Below are 22254 nucleotides of genomic sequence, written 5' to 3' on the forward strand. Positions count from 1 at the left end.
ATTAGTTTTTCAACAGGACATTGACCCAACACACCTCCAGGCTTTGTATGGGTTATTTGACCAAGAAGGAGAGTGATGGATTGCTGCATCAGATGACCTGGCCTCCACAATCACCTGAACTCAACCCAATTGAGATGGTTTGGGATGAGTTAGACTGCAGAGTAAAGGAAAAGCAGCCAACAAGTGCTAAGCATATGTGGGAACTCCTTCAAGACTGTTGGAAAAGCATTCCAGGTGAAGCTGGTTGAGAGAATGCCAAGCTGTCATCAAGGCAAAGGGTGGCTACTTTGAAGAATCTAAAATCTATTTTGATTTGTTTAACACTGTTTTAGTTACTACATGATTCCATATGTGTTATTTCATAGTTTTGATGTCCTCACTATTATTCTACAATGTAGGAAATAGTAAAAAAGTTGAATGGGTAGGTGTGTCCAAACTTTTGACTGGTACTGTATGTCTGAATATGGTACGTACAGTATACTGTAGATATACAGTACTTTTGATCCATATAAATTAGGGAGGGAAGAACTCTTTATTTGTGATAATGAATATGCTTTAGTAACCTTAATTGAAAAACACTCGTTTTGCCCCTCGTGGTGTAGATAGTATGCAGGTGGTACAACAGTTGGTTATTTACAAAGCCCTCATACCAAAGACTTTATTTCCTCTGTAGAGATGAGACGTCTCTTTGCTTGGTGTCCTGTATCTGTATTTGTTTCATCCACATTTCTTACTATAACCGAACAACTAATACGACTCAAAGATAAACAATTCTGCCTGACAAACTAACCATAGTTATTAACAAATGAGTTGCCTGTAGTTACATTGTAAGTAGGCATATTGTCAAATAAAACACTGGTATTAGTTCGGTTGAATTTATTGTTTGGATTATTTAATGTAAAGTATAAATAAAGCTCTCGCCTTAATAAAGCCATTTGGTTTCCATTTTTTCTGTACAGTGTGTAATGAATAAGACTTCATTTGAGTGAAGTAAGCTATAATTGAAATTGCAGGTTTTATAGCTTGATATATTTTATGGAGAACATTTTTGAAACATACAATCACGTTGTAATGTTTTATTTGTTTATCTTCTTCCAGAACATTACACATGTATTAATTACTGTTAGCTCAATTTCCCTTGCACTAAGGTGTGTTGTGTTGATTAAATTGACAGACAGCATCTTGATAAGCAAGCGAGAATACCCCGTGAAAATCATTCGGATTCAGATTCTAAAAGCGCAATGGTTTAGCAGTTGAAGAGATGGAGGATGTCATGTTCTTTGTATGAGCTGAGTTATTGAAGGACCTAAAGTGTGGACCTATTAATACTAACCAATACTGAGATCAACATTTGATACTTCCTGATGTGCCACTGAGGTTAAATAGGGCACTTTGCTGGCATGCAAAGGAAGCAACTGTTGTTTCATCACATAGACCTGAACCAGCAGTGTTCTGCCTAATATTCCATTCCATCAGTCTTTCTGCAGAAGCGCACATGTAGGATGTACAGTTCCTAGTGAAAGTCTACACACCCCTTGCACAGTCTTCACATTTTACTGCCTTAAAATTCAAAAGTGATTAAAAGTTATAGAACAAAATATATATATATATATGTCTTGATTGACTATGTCTTCACACCCCAGAGGTAATACCTGATGGAAGCACCTTTGGCAGCCATTACAGTTGTGTATCATCAAGATTCTACCAACTTTGCACAACTATTAGGGTAACAGGTATATTGTTTTTGTAAAAAATTGCTTGAGCTCAGTACATTTGGTTGGGAATCATTGATGGGCAGCAATATTCAAACATTGTCTCAGATATTCAAGCAAATTTAAGGCAGAAGTGAGACTGGACCACTCAGGAACACTCAACCCCTCTTGTAAAACAATTCTGGTGTGACTTTGCCATAAACATTTGTGTAATTGTCTCTATCCCAGGGTTACATTTTCAGAAGAGGCTTTTTCCATAATTATTTTGATCCTAACAAATTCCCCAATCCCTGCAGATGACAAGCATACCCGTAACATGATTCTGCCACCACAATACAATCAATACGTCCTCATTTTGTATTTATTACTAATTTGGAAAATGCTCTAGAATTTTTTTATTTCACTTACAAATTGTGGAATAGGTTGTGTAGATCAATAAGAAACAAATGTTATCCCTTTTTAGATGTAATTTTAAGGCTCCAAAATGTGAAGATTGTGCAAGGGTTGTGTAGACTGTATGTATTACACTGTATGTACTAACTACAGTGTTGAAGAGTGCCATGCAGTCTCGTACCAGGTCTCTCTTGCAAAAGAGATTTGATCTTAGCGAGACTAGCCTTCATAAACTAAATACAAGAAATCTGCCAATTTATGTACCGGCATTTTTTCTTCTTAGAACACTTACTGTGTAGAGATGAGTCAAGATCTAATCATCCTCCCACATTGCTATTTCAACAACAACACAAGAGAATGTTCATTATGTTGAACTTGGATTGCTCTTCATGTGTTTTTGTGGAGATGTTAGGTTGGTAGGAAGCTTGAAAGTACAACATTTTGACGCTTGAATGGATTCTTCTCTCTCAGTGGTGCCCTTGAAGGGACTTAGTAAAATAGTTTACTTGCAATAGCCTACAAGGCTGCAGGTTTAGAAATAAAAATAAATAAAAAATCTCATTCAATGGTACAGTGTTTCTAAATATTTGATCTATTTCTCTCAGTTAGCATACTCCAGTTCCAAACAGTATGACATTTTACAACATATTCCTCCTTTGTTTGTTGTAGTGGATGTTCTCTAGTGCTAATGGCCTCAGTGTGGAAGCAGGATAACCCCGTGGAGAAAGATGTCAGCGAGAGACGTGGACAATGAGCACATGTATGCTTTCATAATGCACACACCATCATAATGTGCCATGGCTATTGTTCAAACCTCCCTGATTGTCTGGGTTGCTTTCTGTCCAGTTATTAAAACTTTGGGCTTTCAGACCAGGATGAATGTGAATGGAGACATATGGCCAAATAGAGCCTAAGGCTTCAAAACACAAAGCAATTCAGAACATATTTAGAATGTTATATTTGATATTATCCTATATCCCATTTGGAAAAGTATAAGTTATCTTTTTACGTACAGTTAGTTTAAGAAATGATGACGAACATGATTTGAAGTGATTATAATTCTTCTTTATGTGAGGAGTTGTAGTGTTAGACTACTGCGTCACAGTATCAATGTCCAAGTGGGGATTATTCACTCTGGACTCCTGCCAGAGGAGATGCACTGTACTGCTAAATAAGTGATTTCTTTCTTCCAAGACAAAGGTAGCCTGTTTTGTCCACCGATATTTTCAGCCATTATTGAATGACCTCTGGCCAAACCCTGTTTGCTGTTTTGATGTAGCGTTTGAAATGACAGAATGGCTGGTTGAGGTGAGGGGGATAAGAACAGAGAGAGAAAGAAGAAAGGGCTGGTACAGATAGGAGCAGCTGCTCTGAACAAATCTAAGCCTCCTCTGTCGGATATAAATTGAAAGTAATGTCAGCTGTGAGCTCACCTCCACCGTGCCCCTTGTTGGTTCAGGTCTAGCAGGTGCTTTGTCTTCCACAGTTAATCATGTAAGGTATACATGCCTTTCCCAGGCTTAGAGCCAACAGATCCTATGATGGATTTTGTCTCCTTCTCAGACTTTTCTCTTGCAGTAGATGCAGTACTTTTGCATTGTCATCATTCGTTGCACTTATAATAAATGCAGTGATTGTATTTTGAGCGAATGAATACCTGCGGCATACTACAAAACGTCAATTGAATTGAATCAACACAGACATACAGCGCCTTCAGGAAGTATTCACACCTCTTGACTTTTTCTACATGTTGTTGTGTTACAGCCTGAATTTAAAATGGATTAAATGTTGTTTTGTTGTAACTGGTCTACACACAATACCCCATAATGTCAAAGTGGAATTATGTTTTTCAATGTGTTCACAAATTAATAAAAAAGGAAAAGCTGAAATGTCTTGAGTCAGTAAGTATTCAACCCCTTTGTAACGGCAAGCCTAAATAAGTTCTGGAGTAAAGATTTGCTTAAAAAGGCACATAATAAGTTGCATGGACTCACTCTGTGTGCAATACTAGTGTTTAACATGATTTTTGTATGACTACCTCATCTCTGTGCCCCATACATACAATTATTTGTAAGTGAATTTCAAATACAGATTCAACCACAAAGACCAGGGAGGTTTTCCAATGCCTCGCAAAAAGTGCACCTATTGGTAGATCAAAAAATATATAATTTAATATTTCTTTGAGCATGGTGAAGTTTTTAATTACAGCTTGGATGACCAAGTCACTACAAAGATAAACGCATCCTTCCTAACTCAGTTGCCGGAGATTAAGGAAATCGCTCAGGGATTTCACCATGAGGCCAACGGTGACTTTAAAACAGTTACAGTGTTTAATGACTTTAATTGGTTATAACTGAGGATGGATCAACAACATTGTAGTTACTCGACAATACTAACCTAATTGACGGTGTGAAAAGAAGGAAGCCTGTACATAACAAAAATATTCCAAAACCTGCATCCTATTTGCAACAAGGCACTAAAGTAATGCTGCAAAAAAAAAATGGCAAAGCAATTAACCTTTTTCCCTGAATATAAAGTGTTATGTTTTGGACAAATCCAATACAACTGAGGACCACTCTCCATATTTTCAAGCATAGTGGTGGTTGCATCATGTTATGGGTATGCTTGTGATCGTTAAGAACTGGAGAGTTTTTCAGGATAAAATATTAAACGGAATGGAGCTAAGCACAGGCAAAATCCTATTTTGACTTAAATTTACTAGAGAATCTGTGGCAAGACCTGAAAATGGTTGTCTAGCAATGATCAACAACCAATTTGACAGAGCTTGAAGAATTTAGAAATTAATAATGAACAAATGTTGCACAATCCAGGTGTAGAAAGCTCTTAGATACCCAGAAAGACTCACAGCTGTAATCTCTGCCAAAGCTGCTTCTGCAAAGTTTTGACTCAGGCGTGTGAATACTTAAGTAAATGAGATATTTCTGCATTTCTTTTTCAATAAATTTGCTAAAATTTCTAAAAACATGTTTTCACTTTGTCATTATGGGGTATTGTGTGTAGATGGGTGAGAAAAAAATGATTTAACCCATTTTGTATTCAGGCTGTAACACAACAAAATGTGGAATAAGTCAAGGGGTATGAATACTTTCTGAAATCACTGTACATGTAATTATTTTTTATAACATGGCTTACACAGCAGGCTAAGGCAGGCTTCCAAATGTGGATAATAAATTGCTATAGAATGATTTAATGTTCCAAAACAATACTTCTTTGATAAGGGCATGCCTAATGGCCTCAAGTGAAATTATGATTTCATTTGGGTATTTGTTGGCAGTGCATTTGACATCGATAATTATACTTGTTTGTGTATGAGAACCATAGGGAAATTGACAGAAAGAAGCAGATGATAAATCATTATATACTAATGCTTCCTAAATCATTCAAAGCACAAAGAAAACAATTAAGAAATCAAGCCTTTTGATAAGCAATTGTGGTAGCTTTTAAAACAACTTCATCTTAAACTGCCAGTATAGAGGAAGATCTGTTAAGAGAGAGAGTTTACCCAGAATATGGAATAATGTACGAAATCCTGTTGGAAGATCTAAACTAAGGATGTAAACAATTGCCTCCTGCCCTGTTCTTTCACAATCGCACAGTGACGAGGCCCTCTGAGACCCTGCTGTAAAAAGCAGTAACAGAAGATAAAAGGAGGGGAAAATGTGTTGGTTTGTTCTCTTTTATTAGTCTGACATACCTAGTTTGAAGATGCTGTAGAGATTGAGAAAAAGCTATTTTTAAACTCTGGGATATGACCCATTACATATTGTAGATTAGCTTCCGGTATGCATTGTAATTTGTACCAGAATTAAAACATTGATTGAATATACTGCTCATATATCTTGTTGGTGGATTTGTTATCATTTCATGGCTCTAGCAATGATCCCTTCGTTCAACACTGTGATTTATTTCCTACTGGTGAGGGGAAATAGTACTCCTCGAGACCAATTACACCACAAAAAGCAAACTGCTATTCCTATGGAAGTGTGGAAATGGAATAACCTTTAGTTCCAGACATGCTATAGTGTACTGTTGTAATGGGAAATATGTGGCCTATATGACTGGGCCCAGGCTTTAAATGTAATTCCCACATAAACTTCCAATTTACATGAGTACTTCAACAGAATGAAAACAATTGTTAGAATTTCCCCCCTTTGGCAAACGTCTCAAAGGAACCATTCATTTCCTAGGCTGTGACCTACATAAAGGTGTGCTTCTACAAGCCTTCTCAACAGATCCCACACTAAGTCATCATTACCTAACCCAGCTACACTGGTAATCTGGACAAATTACTGCATTATGGGGCCATTTCAATAAACAAACGAAATGTCTGCATTACGAGAAAAAAAAATGGATCGATAGTGACTGTATGTTGAATAAGTCTTCATGCTCCAAACCCATTGTAGATTTGATTGACATGCTGCAAGGCTAAATTTGACCACCTTCACTGCTGTTCTGTTATAAGTTGAACTGTAGCAAACATTTATTTTGACGTCTTAAACAGGCTATATGCCAAATGAAAATTGACTGTATAAGAGAAACAAAAACAAGCAGCAAGAGTTGATATTCAAAGACACAGTACCATGTATGACGGCGTTGCTATTCAAAGCATATAGTATTGTCTTTGCACGACTAGGCCCAGCTCCACTGAGTAATTGAGGTTGAATTGGTTATGCCTGAGGCTAATTGCTAAAACGAATCATTACATGAAATTCATTATGAGCAGGGTTGCCATACCCAGGTGTTATTGAATACCTCTCTCAAATTGACCTGATTTCAAATGATAACAGTCATAACTTCACCAGATAGAAATAGAACAGAGAAATGATGTTGCTGCTTCGTTCCCACCTGCTGCTCTTTCACATTTCACTTAAAACACAACAGGTGAAACAGGACCTACGGTAGGCTGAATTCATCTGCACAGATGGTAAGCGTTGTCTTTGTTTTCAACTGAATCGTCAATTGCATTCCTTATTTAGGAATGTTTTTTCTTAATTTCTTAGGAGTACGTGATCTCAGTTTTGTCGATTCAGAGGCCTTTTACGTCAAAGGAGATGCAGAGGTTTTACAAGAGGAAGATGTTTTGTCCAGCTGACGTGACATGTTGTAATGCTCTTCCAGTACAGATTACCACCTACTCCTTCTTTTTGGCTTCTTTTGTAAATTGAGAGAGACATCTCAGGCCTACATGTGGCTCACTGAGAGAGACATCTCAGGCCTACATGTGGCCCACTGAGAGAGACATCTCAGGCCTACATGTGGCCCACTGAGAGAGACATCTCAGGCCTACATGTGGCCCACTGAGAGAGACATCTCAGGCCTACATGTGGCTCACTGAGAGAGACATCTCAGGCCTACATGTGGCCCACTGAGAGAGACATCTCAGGCCTACATGTGGCCCACTGAGAGAGACATCTCAGGCCTACATGTGGCCCACTGAGAGAGACATCTCAGGCCTACATGTGGCCCACTGAGAGAGACATCTCAGGCCTACATGTGGCCCACTGAGAGAGACATCTCAGGCCTACATGCGGCCCACTGAGAGAGACATCTCAGGCCTACATGTGGCCCACTGAGAGAGACATCTCAGGCCTACATGTGGCTCACTGAGAGAGACATCTCAGGCCTACATGTGGCCCACTGAGAGAGACATCTCAGGCCTACATGTGGCCCACTGAGAGAGACATCTCAGGCCTACATGCGGCCCACTGAGAGAGACATCTCAGGCCTACATGCGGCCCACTGAGAGAGACATCTCAGGCCTACATGCGGCCCACTGAGAGAGACATCTCAGGCCTACATGCGGCCCACTGAGAGAGACATCTCAGGCCTACATGTGGCCCACTGAGAGAGACATCTCAGGCCTACATGTGGCTCACTGAGAGAGACATCTCAGGCCTACATGTGGCCCACTGAGAGAGACATCTCAGGCCTACATGTGGCTCACTGAGAGAGACATCTCAGGCCTACATGTGGCTCACTGAGAGAGACATCTCAGGCCTACATGCGGCCCACTGAGAGAGACATCTCAGGCCTACATGTGGCCCACTGAGAGAGACATCTCAGGCCTACATGTGGCCCACTGAGAGAGACATCTCAGGCCTACATGAGGCTCACTGAGAGAGACATCTCAGGCCTACATGCGGCCCACTGAGAGAGACATCTACTGAGAGAGAAAGGATCTCTATGATGATGCTCTAGTGGATTACATTCAACCTCTAGGTAGACAAGCCTTCAAATCCTCACAGAGAAATATGCAGCAAGGTAAAGGGTTTGCCCTGCTAAACACGAAGAAGTAATTTTCTGCAAGAGAACAATTTCGATCTGTTTACGTTTTCCCCCTTCAATGGGTCTGCTTGTTTGAAAGTTCTCTTTTAAGAGCCTTGTATTAAAGTCAGGAGAAGGCACCGTGACATCGGTGCATGAAATAGTTTCTATTCATTCTGAATGCAAGATTGATAAGGCTGCAACCGCACACCTCGAGACCAGTTAAACAGAAGAAAAAATGAAATTAACGAGACGACAAGGCGAAGACTGAAAAAAAAATGCTTGATCTGATGCACCTTCCTGCTTATTTTGGAATATCTGGAGTCACAAACTCCAGACTCCAACACTGTAATCTTGAATGAATAATTTCCTCCAAACTTTCAAAGGCACTGTTCCCGTTTTGTGAACATCTCTTCGCATCTACATCAAAATGATGTTGTTGTCACTTTGGAGGAACTTTAGCATTTTATCTCTGTCGCTAAAATGTGAATGTTGATGCACAGTTGACAATGTCATTCCTTATTTACTTACTCCAAATGTTTCTGTCATTCACAGATTGATCCTAAGGTTGCCTTCCCCCGACGCGCTCAACCTAAGGTAAGAGCAAACCACCTCACTTAGTATTAGTGATACTAACTGACCAGTCAGCCTCCTTCTCTAAATCTATTTTCTTTATTAGCAACAGGACTCCTTTCATTTTCCCCACTCGTGTGTCTTAATGGAAAAAGCATTCCAAAGGCACTTGTACTATGAGCTTGGGACCACTTCCTGCACAGTTGGAAGGTCACTTCCATGGTCAGCAGTCATTTCCCCTATGCTGATCCCAATTTTACCAAAACAAACCAATAACAAAATAATGGGGATATTTGACATGTAGGTAACTTATTAATGATGACAGTATCATATCTTTCATAATGGCTTAATCCTGGCTCGGTTACTGGTTGTCTTCTGTGTGCAACACACACACACACACACACACGCACACACATGCACACGTACACGCACACACACACACACACACAGTGTGTTAAGGTTGTGTTGGTGATCATGATGTAGCTACAGTGGTGAGAGGTGTGCTCTTTATCCCCTCTGACAGGCTTTGAGTTAGAGGGGAGCGCCTTTAGGCCACTGTAGTGCTCCTCACATCAGACCTTTTAGACCTGAAACGGGCGGAGATCAATAATGTATTTTTCTCCTTCCCACCGGCTCACAGAGAGGTGTTGTTACTGAGCGGTTCTGGTTTCAAACGGGGAATTGGCAGTGAAAGCTTTCAAAGCCAGAGCACATGGTGTCTTACGGGTATCGGCATATGGTTGAGAAACTACCAGCTCTTTTTTCTCTCTCCCACATTTGCCTGTTTGTCACTTAAACCTTTTCTCTTCCTCGGCTTGTTCCTGAACATAAAACAAATAAAACACATCAAAAACAACCGACATGTTTTGCCTCTGGATTTTGGGATTTCAGTTGAAAGGGAAGCTAGCTCCTCCCTGGAAGACATAGCTGTTGTGCTTATTATTTTATACTTTTTACAACAATATGCTCTGTTTAGCTGGGACCGACATGTAAGAGAACAGAATCGCTCAGAAATACATGAATTGTTCTCACACACTTATAAACATCCAGTGTCATTATGAAGGTAGGTTACATCACTGGAAGAAAACAATGACTACTGAACAGAATTGCTACAGTAGTACAGAAAATACCTGTCGTTGAGATGTTGTAGAAAACGGCAGGCTCTAGGGCAAGCTCATTAGAGGAGAAAATGGCTTTTATTTGTTTTAGTATTATGCAAGAGAATGTGGATTTCAAAGTATCTCAAAGAAATAGGATTAAGGCTGATAGATTAGCATTTCATGGCTTTCTCCTTCATATTTAATTGATTTAAGGCCTTTATAAGCATTCTGGGTCTGAGGTTGCCATTTAGAAAGCACTTTCTGTCTTGAATTTGTCATCGTTTCTTCCCCCCACCTTCTTCTCCAGCCGGCTGCTAGTCGCTGTTGTTTAACAGGCCTGTCCTCAGTGAGAGGGCTTCTATGGGGCCGGCTGCTAGGGCAGGCTACAGGTGCCTCAATGGCGCTGGGTTGTTGAGAGACCAATCGGCTTTGGTTTCCTCCTGGTTTTACTCCACCCCCTATCTACCCTGCACCGTTGCATATTGTGCACAGTACTGTTACTGTACCTTAAGCGATTGTAGATTTTGTAGAGAGAGTTAAGTAGCCTACATCTACATGTATCTCCCCAGGTACTTCAGACATTGGAAATAGTGCTATTATAATGCACCCAGTTTCCTATATGATTAAATACAGTGCATGAATATATAGGGGCCCCAATTATGTTAGAATTGTTCTACCTGGTCACACATGGATCCCCTACTGTCTTGAGCCAATAGATCCGCACAGCGTGATGTCTGTGTGAGGTGAATGGAGGGGTTAGGTATGAGAGAGCGATGGACAGGTGCTGTCTCTCTCTGTTCTCATCCTTTGTGGAGCTGTTCTCTTTTGTATTTTCACAGGAACATGGAAACTGGGGGCTGATGACTGCCTGGTGTGTTTAGAAACCAAGGTGACGGTTGCTGCCCACATCGCTAAAGATTGGTTTCTCAGCTGTCCATGTCGTTACCGATACCGTCGCTGCCGCTGTTGTTGTTGCTGCGCTGCTGCTGTTGTTGTTGTTTTCACACTGCGGAATCACAGACAATCATAGCGTGTACCAACATGATTTTAATTGGCCACTTCTCTGGTAGATGAGCTCTGATGGCTTGTTATGGAAATGAAAGGAAGGAGCTGGGCCACTCAGAGAAGACGAGCAGCGCAGCTTAACCCCTTCTTTTCCGCCGGGCCGTCTCTCACCAGGGGCTGTTTGCCTCATTAGGCTTCACTAGCAGCCACTAGTCGCCACATCAATGGCAGCCATTGGACTGCACTGATGAGACAAGCCTCTCTGTACTGTACACAAATAGATATGTTTTGGATGTACTGAACAGTGGGAGCTAGACTCTAAAGGAACTTAAAGGAGTAATACTGTTTACTTGGGTTGACAATCAGAAAGTTTTATTTGGTGCTGATATGTATATGATAAGTATATTTTAATCAGGGAGAGGAAGTAACCTTCAAATGTTGACTGCAGCTAGCAGAGCGTACCGTAGTAGGCCTGAGTGGAAATGGATCTAGGTTAGCAGTCATAAATACCATCAAAGCAGTGGCCCAGATTTCCCCTTCTGGCTGTGTGCGTGTCCACTGTGTACTCTGCCTGCATCTCTCGCTTTCTGCCACTGCTGAGGGACTTCTACTGCTGGTGATAGTGGGAAGGGGAGGCTAGAGCGTCTAGAATACATTCACTTTTGTCTGGTTCTGGTCCCCCACCTCTTTCTGAGGGACATGTTGTGTGCTTAATGTTCTGAGTTGGAGAAAAGCTCCCAGGTGTCCCGTGGTGCTGGAGCTAGGGACAAACTTGTTGCTGAGAGAGAAAACTCCTCGCCAAGTTTTTAATGAAGTCCAAAGGTGACACTGTGTGAAGTACAGTACAGACAGAGCCCCCCTTACACACACACATACACGCACACACACACACGCACACGCACACGCACACACACACACACAACCAAAGACACAGAACAACAATTATGTAAGATGCGCACACACACAGACAGACAGACATGCACACACACACACACACACTCCCTCAGAGAAACACACACACACTCCTTCACATCACCACACAAACACACTCCTTCACAAACACACACACACACTCCCTTACAGAAACACACACACTATTGGGAATGCTTGCCAAAGGAGAGAGGCCCAGGAGTGCAGTTCTCTACCCCAATGCCAATTAAGAAACCTGCACAAGGGCTGCTCTCCTACATTCTCTCCATTCTTACTTTCTTTCTTTCTCTGTTTCTCCCTCTCTGTCTCTCTCCCCTCCCTCCCTCCCTCCATCTCTTCCTCTTCTTTTCATTCTGGACAGCCTCACAAAGCCCGGTGAATCCGCTGTTACGCCTCACTCAGATATGTTGTTTTTCTCTAGGTGATTTTAGTATTATAATCTTCTCCATCTCAGAATGATTTTCATTTCAACTGACACAGCTGACTGCTGGGAATTTGAAACCATGGCTGCCAGCTACTCTAAATGTCCATATGAGTTTATTAAAAGCGCTAGATTCCCTGTTCAAACTCAGTCGTGCACCACTGCCAGAGTTTGAAAGAACATTCAAGGACAAAAGTCCTTTATATAGAACAGAATACATCATATTGAGAATATCTTTATATGCCATTAGCAGACACTTATCCAAAGAAACTTATAGACGTGTTGAATCCACTATCCTGGCATTGCAAACATCATGCACTTCCAACTGAGCTACAGAGGACCAGATCTCTATGTACATGTATATCTCTATGTATATCTCTATGTAGATGTATATCTCTATGTACATGTATATCTCTATGTACATGTATATCTCTATGTATATCTCTATGTATATCTCTATGTACATGTATATCTCTATGTATATCTATATGTACATCTCTATGTATATCTCTATGTACATGTATATCTCTATGTACATGTTTATCTCTATGTATATCTTTATCTACATGTATATCTCTATGTACATGTATATCTCTATGTACATGTATATCTCTATGTACATGTATATCTCTATGTACATGTATATCTCTATGTACATGTTTATCTCTATGTATATCTCTATGTACATGTATATCTCTATGTACATGTATATCTCTATGTACATGTTTATCTCTATGTATATCTCTATGTACATGTATATCTCTATGTTTATCTCTATGTATATCTCTGTGTATATCTCTATATACATGTTTATCTCTATGTATATCTCTATGTACATGTATATCTCTATGTATATCTCTATGTATATCTCTATGTACATGTATATCTCTATGTATATCTATATGTACATCTCTATGTATATCTCTATGTACATGTATATCTCTATGTATATCTCTATGTACATGTATATCTCTATGTACATGTTTATCTATGTATATATCTATGTACATGTATATCTCTATGTATATCTCTATGTATATCTCTATGTATATCTCTATGTACATGTATATCTCCATGTATATCTCTGTGTATATCTCTATGTACATGTATATCTCTGTATATATCTATGTATATCTCTATGTACTGTATATCTCTGTATATCTCTGTGTATATCTCTATGTACATGTATATCTCTGTATATATCTATGTATATCTCTATGTACTGTATATCTCTGTGTACATGTATATTTCTATGTATATCTTTATGTATATCTCTATGTATATCTCTATGTATATCTCTATGTACATGTATATCTCTATGTATATCTCTATGTACATGTATATCTCCATGTATATCTCTATGTATATCTCTAAGTATATCTCTATGTACATCTCTATGTACATGTATATCTCTATTAGAGGTCGACCGATTATGATTTTTCAACACCGATACCGATTATTGGAAGACAAAAAAAGCCAATACCAATTAATCGGACAATTTTTTTATATTTATTTGTAATAATGACAAAATATTTATTTGTAATAATGACAATTAGCCGCCTACCTCCTCATGCCTTTTGCACACAATGTATATAGACTCTTTTTTTTCTTTCCACTGTGTTATTGACTTGTTTATTGTTTATCCCATGTGTAACCCTGTGTTGTTGTCTGTTCACACTGCTATGCTTTATCTTGGCCAGGTCGCAGTTGTAAATGAGAACTTGTTCTCAACTAGCCTACCTGGTTAAATAAAGGTGAAATAAAAATAAAATAAAAAACAACAATACTGAATGAACACTTATTTTAACGTAATATAATACATCAATAAAATCAATTTAGCCTCAAGTAAATAATGAAACATGTTTCAATTTGGTTTAAATAATGCAAAAACAAAGTGTTGGAGAAGAAAGTAAAAGTGCAATATGTGCCATGTAAGAAAGCTAACATTTAAGTTCCTTGCTCAGAACATGAGAACATATGAAAGCTGTTGGTTCCTTTTAACATGAGTCTTCAATATTCCCAGGTAAGATGTTTTAGGTTGTAGTTATTATAGGAATTATAGGACTATTTCTCTCTATACCATTTGTATTTCATATAAATTTGACAATTGGATGTTCTTTTAGGCACTTTAGTATTGCTAGTGTAACATTATAGCTTCCGTACCTCTCCTCGCTCCTACCTGGGCTCGAACCAGGAACACAACAACAACAGCCACCCTCGAAGCAGCGTTACCCATGCAGATCAAGGGGAACAACTACTCCAAGTCTCAGAGCGAGTGATGTTTGAAATGCTATTAGCGCACACCCCGCTAACTAGCTAGCCATTTCACATCACATCGTTACACCAGCCTAATCTTGGGAGTTGATAGGCTTGAAGTCATAAACAGCAGAGCTGCTGGCAAAACGCACGAAAGTGCTGTTTGAATGAATGCTTATGAGCGTGCTGGTGCCTACCATCGCTCAGTCAGACTGCTCTATCAAATCATAGACTTAATTATAACATAATTACACACAGAAATGCGAGCCGTAGCTCATTCATATGGTCGAATCTGGAAACTATCATCTCGAAAACAAGATGTTTATTCTTTCAGTGAAATACGGAACCGTTCCGTATTTTATCTAACGGGTGGCATCCATCACTCTAAATATTCCTGTTACATTGCACAACCTTCAATGTTATGTCATAATTACGTAAAATTCTGGCAAATTAGTTCGCAATGAGCCAGACGGCCCAAACTGTTGCATATACCCTGACTCTGCGTGCAATGAACACAAGAGAAATGACACAATTTCACCTGGTTAATATTGCCTGCTAAACTGGATTTCTTTTAGCTAAATATGCAGATTTAAAAATATATACTTCTGTGTATTGATTTTAAGAAATGCATTGGTGTTTATGGTTAGGTACACGTTGGAGCAACGACAGTCCTTTTTCGCGAATGCGCACTGCATTGATTGTATGCAACGCAGGACACGCTAGATAAACTAGTAATATCATCAACCATGTGTAGTTATAACTAGTGATTATGATTGATTAAGTTTAATGCTAGCTAGCAACCTTGGCTTCTTACTGCATTCGCTTCTTACTGCATTCGCGTAACAGGCGGGCTCCTCGTGAGGCAGGTGGTTAGAGCGCTGGACTACTTAACCATAAGTTGCAAGATTGAATCCCTGAGCTGACAAGGTAAAAATCTGTCTTTCTGCCCCTGAACAAGGCAGTTAACCCACTGTTCCTAGGCCGTCATTGAAAATAAGAATGTGTTCTTAACTGACTTGCCTAGTTAAATAAAGATTAAATAAAGGTGTAAAAACTTTTTTTTTTTTTATCGTCAAAATCGGCGTCCAAATGACCAATTTCCGATTGTTATGAAAACTTGAAATCAGCCCTAATTAATCGGCCATTCCGATTAATCGGTCGACCTCTAATCTCTATGTATATCTCTATTTATATCTCTATGTATATCTCTATGTATATCGTTATGTACATGTATATCTCTATGTACATGTATATCTCTATGTACATGTATATCTCTATGTATATCTCTATGTACATGTATATCTCTATGTACATGTATATCTCTATGTACATGTATATCTCTATGTATATCTCTATGTACATGTACAGTGGGGAGAACAAGTATTTGATATACTGCCGATTTTGCAGGTTTTCCTACTTACAAAGCATGTAGAGGTCTGTAATTTTTTATCATAGTTACACTTCAACTGTGAGAGTCGGAATCTAAAACAAAAATCCAGAAAATCACATTGTATGATTTTTAAGTAATTCATTTGCATTTTATTGCATGACATTAGTATTTGATACATCAGAAAAGCAGACCTTAATATTTGGTACAGAAACCTTTGTTTGCAATTACAGAGATCATACGTTTCCTGTAGTTCATAACCAGGTTTGCACACACTGCAGCAGTGATTTTGGCCCACTCCTCCATACAGACCATCTCCAGATCCTTCAGGTTTTGGTGCTGTCGCTGGGCAATACGGACTTTCAGCTCCCTCCAATGATTTTCTATTGGGTTCAGGTCTGGAGACTGGCTATGCCACTCCAGGACCTTGAGATGCTTCTCATGGAGCCACTCCTTAGTTGCTCTGGCTGTGTGTTTCGGATTGTTGTCATGCTGGAAGAACCAGCCACGACCCATCTTCAATGCTCTTATTGAGGGAAGGAAGTTGTTGGCCAAGATCTTGTGATACATGGCCCCATCCATCCTTCCCTCAATACGGTGCAGTCGTCCTGTCCCCTTTGCAGAAAAGCAACCCCAAAGAATGATGTTTCCACCTCCATGCTTCACGGTTGGGATGGTGTTCTTAGGGTTGTACTCATCCTTCTACTTCTTCCAAACACAGCGAGTGGAGTTTAGAACAAAAAGCTCTATTTTTGTCTCATCAGACCACATGACCTTCTCCCGATCATCCAGATGGTCATTGGCAAACTTCAGACGGGCCTGGACATGCGCTGGCTTGAGCAGGAGGACCTTGCGTGCGCTGCAGGATTTTAATCCATGACGGCGTAGTGTGTTACTAATGGTTTTCTTTGAGACTGTGGTCCCAGCTCTCTTCAGGTCATTGACCAGGTCCTGCTGTGTAGTTCTGGGCTGATCCCTCACCTTCCTCATGATCATTGATGCCCCACGAGGTGAGATCTTGCATGGAGCCCCAGACCGAGGGTGATTGACCGTCATCTTGAACTTCTTCCATTTTCTAATAATTGCGCCAACAGTTGTTGCCTTCTCACCAATCTGCTTGCCTATTGTCCTGTAGCCCATCCCAGCCTTGTGCAGGTCTACAATTTTATCCCTGATGTCCTTACACAGCTCTCTGGTCTTGGCCATTGTGGAGAGGTTGGAGTCTGTTTGATTGAGTGTGTGGACAGGTGTCTTTTATACAGGTAACGAGTTCAAACAGGTGCAGTTAATACAGGTAATGAGTGGAGAACAGGAGGGCTTCTTAAAGAAAAACTAACAGGTCTGTGAGAGCCGGAATTCTTACTGGTTGGTAGGTGATCAAATACTTATGTCATGCAATAAATTGCAAATTAATTACTTAGAAATCATACAATGTGATTTTCTGGATTTTGATTTTAGATTCCGTCTCTCACAGTTGAAGTGTACCTACGATAAAAATTACAGACCTCTACATGCTTTGTAAGTAGGAAAACCTGCAAAATCGGCAGTGTATCAAATACTTTTTCTCCCCACTGTATATCTCTATGTATATCTCTATGTACATGTATATCTCTATTTATATCTCTGTGTACATGTATATCTCTATGTACATGTATATCTCTATGTATACCTCTATGTACATGTATATCTGTAAGTATATCTCTATGTACATGTATATCTGTAAGTATATCTCTATGTAGATGTATATCTGTAAGTATATCTCTATGTATAGCTCTATGTATATGTCTATGTACATGTATATCTCTATTTATATCTCTATGTATATCCCTATGTACATGTATATATCTATCTCCCTCTCTCTCTCTATATATATATATGTATATATATATGTATATCTCTGTACATGTATATTATCTCTATGTATATCTATATCTTTATGTACATGTATATCTCTATCTATATCTGTATGTACATGTATATCACTATGTATATCTCTATTTATATGTCTATGTATATCTCTATGTACATGTATATCTCTATTTATATGTCTATGTATATCTCTATGTACATGTATATCTCTATGTATATCTCTATTTATATGTCTATGTATATCTCTATGTACATGTATATCTCTATGTATATCTCTATTTATATGTCTATGTATATCTCTATGTACATGTATATCTCTATTTATATCTCTATGTATATCTCTATGTACATGTATATCTCTATTTATATCTCTATGTATATCTATATCTTCATGTACATGTATATCTCTATGTATATCTCTATCTATATCTCTATGTACATGTATATCTCTACATATATCTCTATGTATATCTCTATCTATATATTTATGTACATGTATATCTCTATGTATATGTACATGTATATCTCTATGTATATCTCTATGTATATGTACATGTATATCTCTATGTATATCTCTATGTATATCTCTATGTATATCTCTATGTATATCTCTATGTACATGTATATCTCTATGTTTATCTCTATGTATATCTCTATGTACATGTATATCTCTATGTATATCTCTATCTTACATGTTTTCACATTGGATGATAGTAGGTCATCTTTCCATTCCTCCAAGACTGGAGACAATCATCTACCAACAGAAACACAACCTCACTGTTACTATGTGTATTTATGTTTTTCCTCCACGTAAATGCACTTCTGAAATGGGTTTTTAGAACCAACGGGAAGTGCATTGACTTTTCACTGAAAACAAGAAACAATCCGATAGCTGGCAAAGCTAACTTGGATCAGGGCGAGGGAAAAGTCAATCAATCAGTGTTCAGTTGATGGGATTGCTTTATCGCTACCTCCCTCTAACCTCCTGGTAAAAAGGTTTGTAGCCGAGACAAACAAACCCCCCAGATAGAGGGCTACATGGAGAGATGTTTTTTCCCTTTGGTAATGGATGTGTGGGGTATCAGGAGATGTGTTTAAATCCCTGACCCTACACTGTTCCAGCTTTGAATGACCTCAATGAAACTGGCCCAGACAAGAATGAGGCCAAAGCCCAGGTAGCCTAGTGGTTAGAGCGTTGGACAAGTAACTGAAAGGTTGCTAGATCGAATCCCTGAGCTGACAAGGTCAAAATCTGTCATTCTGCCCTTGAACAAGGCAGTTAACCCACTGTCCCTGGGCTGTCGTTGTAAATAGGAATTTCTTCTTAACTGACTTGCCTAGTTAAATAAAGGTTAAATAAAAAATAAAATAAAATATGAATGACTGTTTGTTGGGTGGTCAGACAGAATCACCAAAAGACAGAAGAGACTCAATCAGTCAAAGCACTGCTCAGTTTGATTGATGCTGTTTTCTCTTCTACTCATTGTAATTATATGATATGTATCATGTCTGTGTGTGTGTGTGTCAGTGGGCATATGTTGTTATTCTGAATGAACTATATGCTTGTCTTTATGTTTAGCCTGTATGTGTAGTACAGTTTATGACTGTGTTCTCTGTGTCCTGCTGGCTCCTGAGTGTTGGCCCATTTCCCCTCCTCTCCTCTCCCTAGCCTGGTCTCTTTGCTGTGGGTCGAGGTTAATTAGGTTTGGTGGGGGGGTTCAGGGCCGTGTTGTGTACTTATCAATGGCAGCAGACAGGATAGAGGGGAGGGAGGGCAGGGAGGACAGAGGGCTGCAGGAGCCTGGCCCTGCTAAACCTAATGCTGACTGATAGTAATGAGAAGACTCAGGCCAGCCAGGATTGAGACTAGCTGCCCCCCTCAACCCAACTCAATCCCCCCTCATCACTACTAACACAGCCCTATCAAAGCCCTCGTTTTATATGACACACGTGCACGCCTGCACACACATTGATGGCGCCGCCCCTCCCCAACCCCACCATATCTCCATTCACCTAGGATTCTTAAACTCTCACTGATTGGTAGATTCTAGCTTGTTGTTTGTGCACTTCTATTTGACCGATGAAGGCATATTTACATGTTACGACAGTACTGACACATAGTTACAGCCTGGCTGTTCTGCAGTGGCTTAGTTTTGCACTCACGTTGCTACTGAATTACGCAGAGCAGGCCCCTGCGGCACAGTCTCGCACGGCATTGTGGGAGACGGAGTGGGGAGTAGATTAGTTCCAGGGTTGGAGGCAGACAGGTTGAGCAAGATGGAATCTGGGAGCTGAGAACTGAGATAGTGTTCTGTTCTGCAGTGAGGAGAGGGGTCTAGTGGGACAGACACAGAACAGAGCTCACCCAGTCAGTCGCTGGCCAGAGAGCACCACATTCCTGGAGGCCTGACCCCACTGTGGCATCTCCCTGGCCTGGCGGGAAGCCTCTGGCCTGGCACGGAGCCTCTGGCCTGGGGCACGTGATAGCCAGGGAAGGGCCTAAGTGGCCTGGGTGACCACACATTCTCTGCCTCTGACACACAGAAATAAACAGCCCTGCCGAAGCAACAAACAAGTAGATATTTGTCATCCCCTGTCCTGGGCTCGACTTTTGTTATGATCGTTTTTGGGAGGGAGGTGGGTATTTGTCACACCTGATGACTAGGCACAGCTGTGCTGCCAGTAATTATCAATTTTCTGCTACACTCGTCTCGAGAAGTGATTTAAGTCCTTCGTTGAGCGAAGTCTCTGCGGCTTCAATCCTACCCAGACACACAACACTGCTCCCCACAACCATTTAAAATAAATGCAGCATTAAAGTTGTAAAATAAATTATAATAATGTATTTCTAACCCAGAATGTATTAGAAAAGATTTGAATAATCTTAAAAGACCTTGCGGTATGCTCTGCCTAGTATGTTGCCTCTGCAGTGACCTTCATGTTTGACCTTGACTCTTATCTCTTTCAATTTGTATTCCAAGGGGCTTCCCCTCATGTAAATAAGAAATACCACACCACAGCACTTCAGCTAAACTATTTTCAGAACAGAACGTCTTTACTTTTCATCTGATCCTCTCGGCGTAGTGTTAGTCAGAGACCAACATACAGGACCCAGGATGGATCTTCTTCTGGTTTCTGGCTGATGTAACGCTGAGTGCCTGCCAGGCCTATTAGAGCACCTTTGGAAGAGTGGACAATTATCTTACTCTGCCCATGCGTTAACTCTCCAACATGCTGCTGTGGCAGTAGCTGAGACTGTAGCTGAGACTGTGCAGGCAACTAGGACCGCAGTGTTATTTGCAGGATCCAAGTTATCACGGCTCTAACAAGCCTACTCTTCCATCTATACAATAGCAACTCAACTTCTGCTTTCACCTTTCTGATTCAGATTCCTTTCAGACTTCATTCCGTTTTTTTCCAACCAATGTCTGTCAATATTATAACCAGCAGAATTTTGTTCCAACTAAATTGTTTCACTGCAACTAAATTGGGTAGATTGATGCGTTAGCCTATTTGATGGGAGGACTGTTTGAATTGAATATCTACTTGTGTTTTGACTTTCTATTCTTTGATAAATCCTCCGTATGGAACTATTTATCCTCCCATGTAATATTGAACAGACATGTGTACCTCTAAATGTTGAATGACCTCGAAACTTCAAACGACTGACTCAGTAGAACATGAATTCAGAATGAATTTGAATCCCATCCACATATGAATATTCATAAAGTCGAGTTTGGATGTTCTACTGTGCCACTGTCATTTTTTAGCCAAAGCAGTCTTTAACTTATGAAACATTAAGGTATGCCTATTGCTGTAATATTGAACAGAGCTGTCTGCCTTATGCTGACACAACATGGAAGAGTTGAACATCCCCCCCTCCCCCTCTCTCTCTGCTCCGTACTTGCTGAAACAGCTGATCTGCCACTGAGTCCCTGACTAAAAGCCCAGTGGTGCCGCTCAGAGGAGCACAAACGCTGGAGGGGGAAAGCTTAGCTCTTTTAGAGCATTGCATATAAATCCCCCTCTCAAACAAAACACAGTCAATTCCCAAGAGGGTCCAAATTGGCCAGACTAAACAAATGAATGGGATAAAGTGAACCCACTCGTTGACATGTCCTTTGTAGCTACTGCTACCAGAGAGCCCTGGGTACCGCATGGAGGATGGCAGGAAGGAGAGGAGGGGGAGCTGGGATAGGAGGGGGAGCTCAAAGCCCTCTGTGGTGTTGTGGTCTTCAGAGATAGGTTGACTTGTCCATGAAGTAGTCTTGACCTGTAATGCCCTTGCCCTTGTAGCAGATGCCCTAGTTCTGCAGCCGCACC

At 40.1% G+C, this 22254-nt stretch overlaps 1 protein-coding gene across 14 annotated transcripts in view; it reads left to right on the forward strand.

Moving 5' to 3' along the window:
- LOC112250268 (RNA-binding protein Musashi homolog 2) overlaps nucleotides 1-22254 on the forward strand; it is a 332528-nt gene that overhangs the window by 4283 nt on the left and 305991 nt on the right. For all 14 annotated transcript variants that reach the window (XM_042309137.1, XM_042309138.1, XM_042309136.1 and 11 more), the window contains exon 5: nucleotides 8946-8987. In XM_042309137.1, coding sequence (XP_042165071.1) covers nucleotides 8946-8987 — 42 coding nt within the window. The remainder of the gene's footprint in view (nucleotides 1-8945; nucleotides 8988-22254) is intronic.

Source organism: Oncorhynchus tshawytscha, linkage group LG30, assembly GCF_018296145.1.
Source record: "Oncorhynchus tshawytscha isolate Ot180627B linkage group LG30, Otsh_v2.0, whole genome shotgun sequence".
Taxonomy (NCBI): Eukaryota; Metazoa; Chordata; class Actinopteri; order Salmoniformes; family Salmonidae; genus Oncorhynchus; species Oncorhynchus tshawytscha.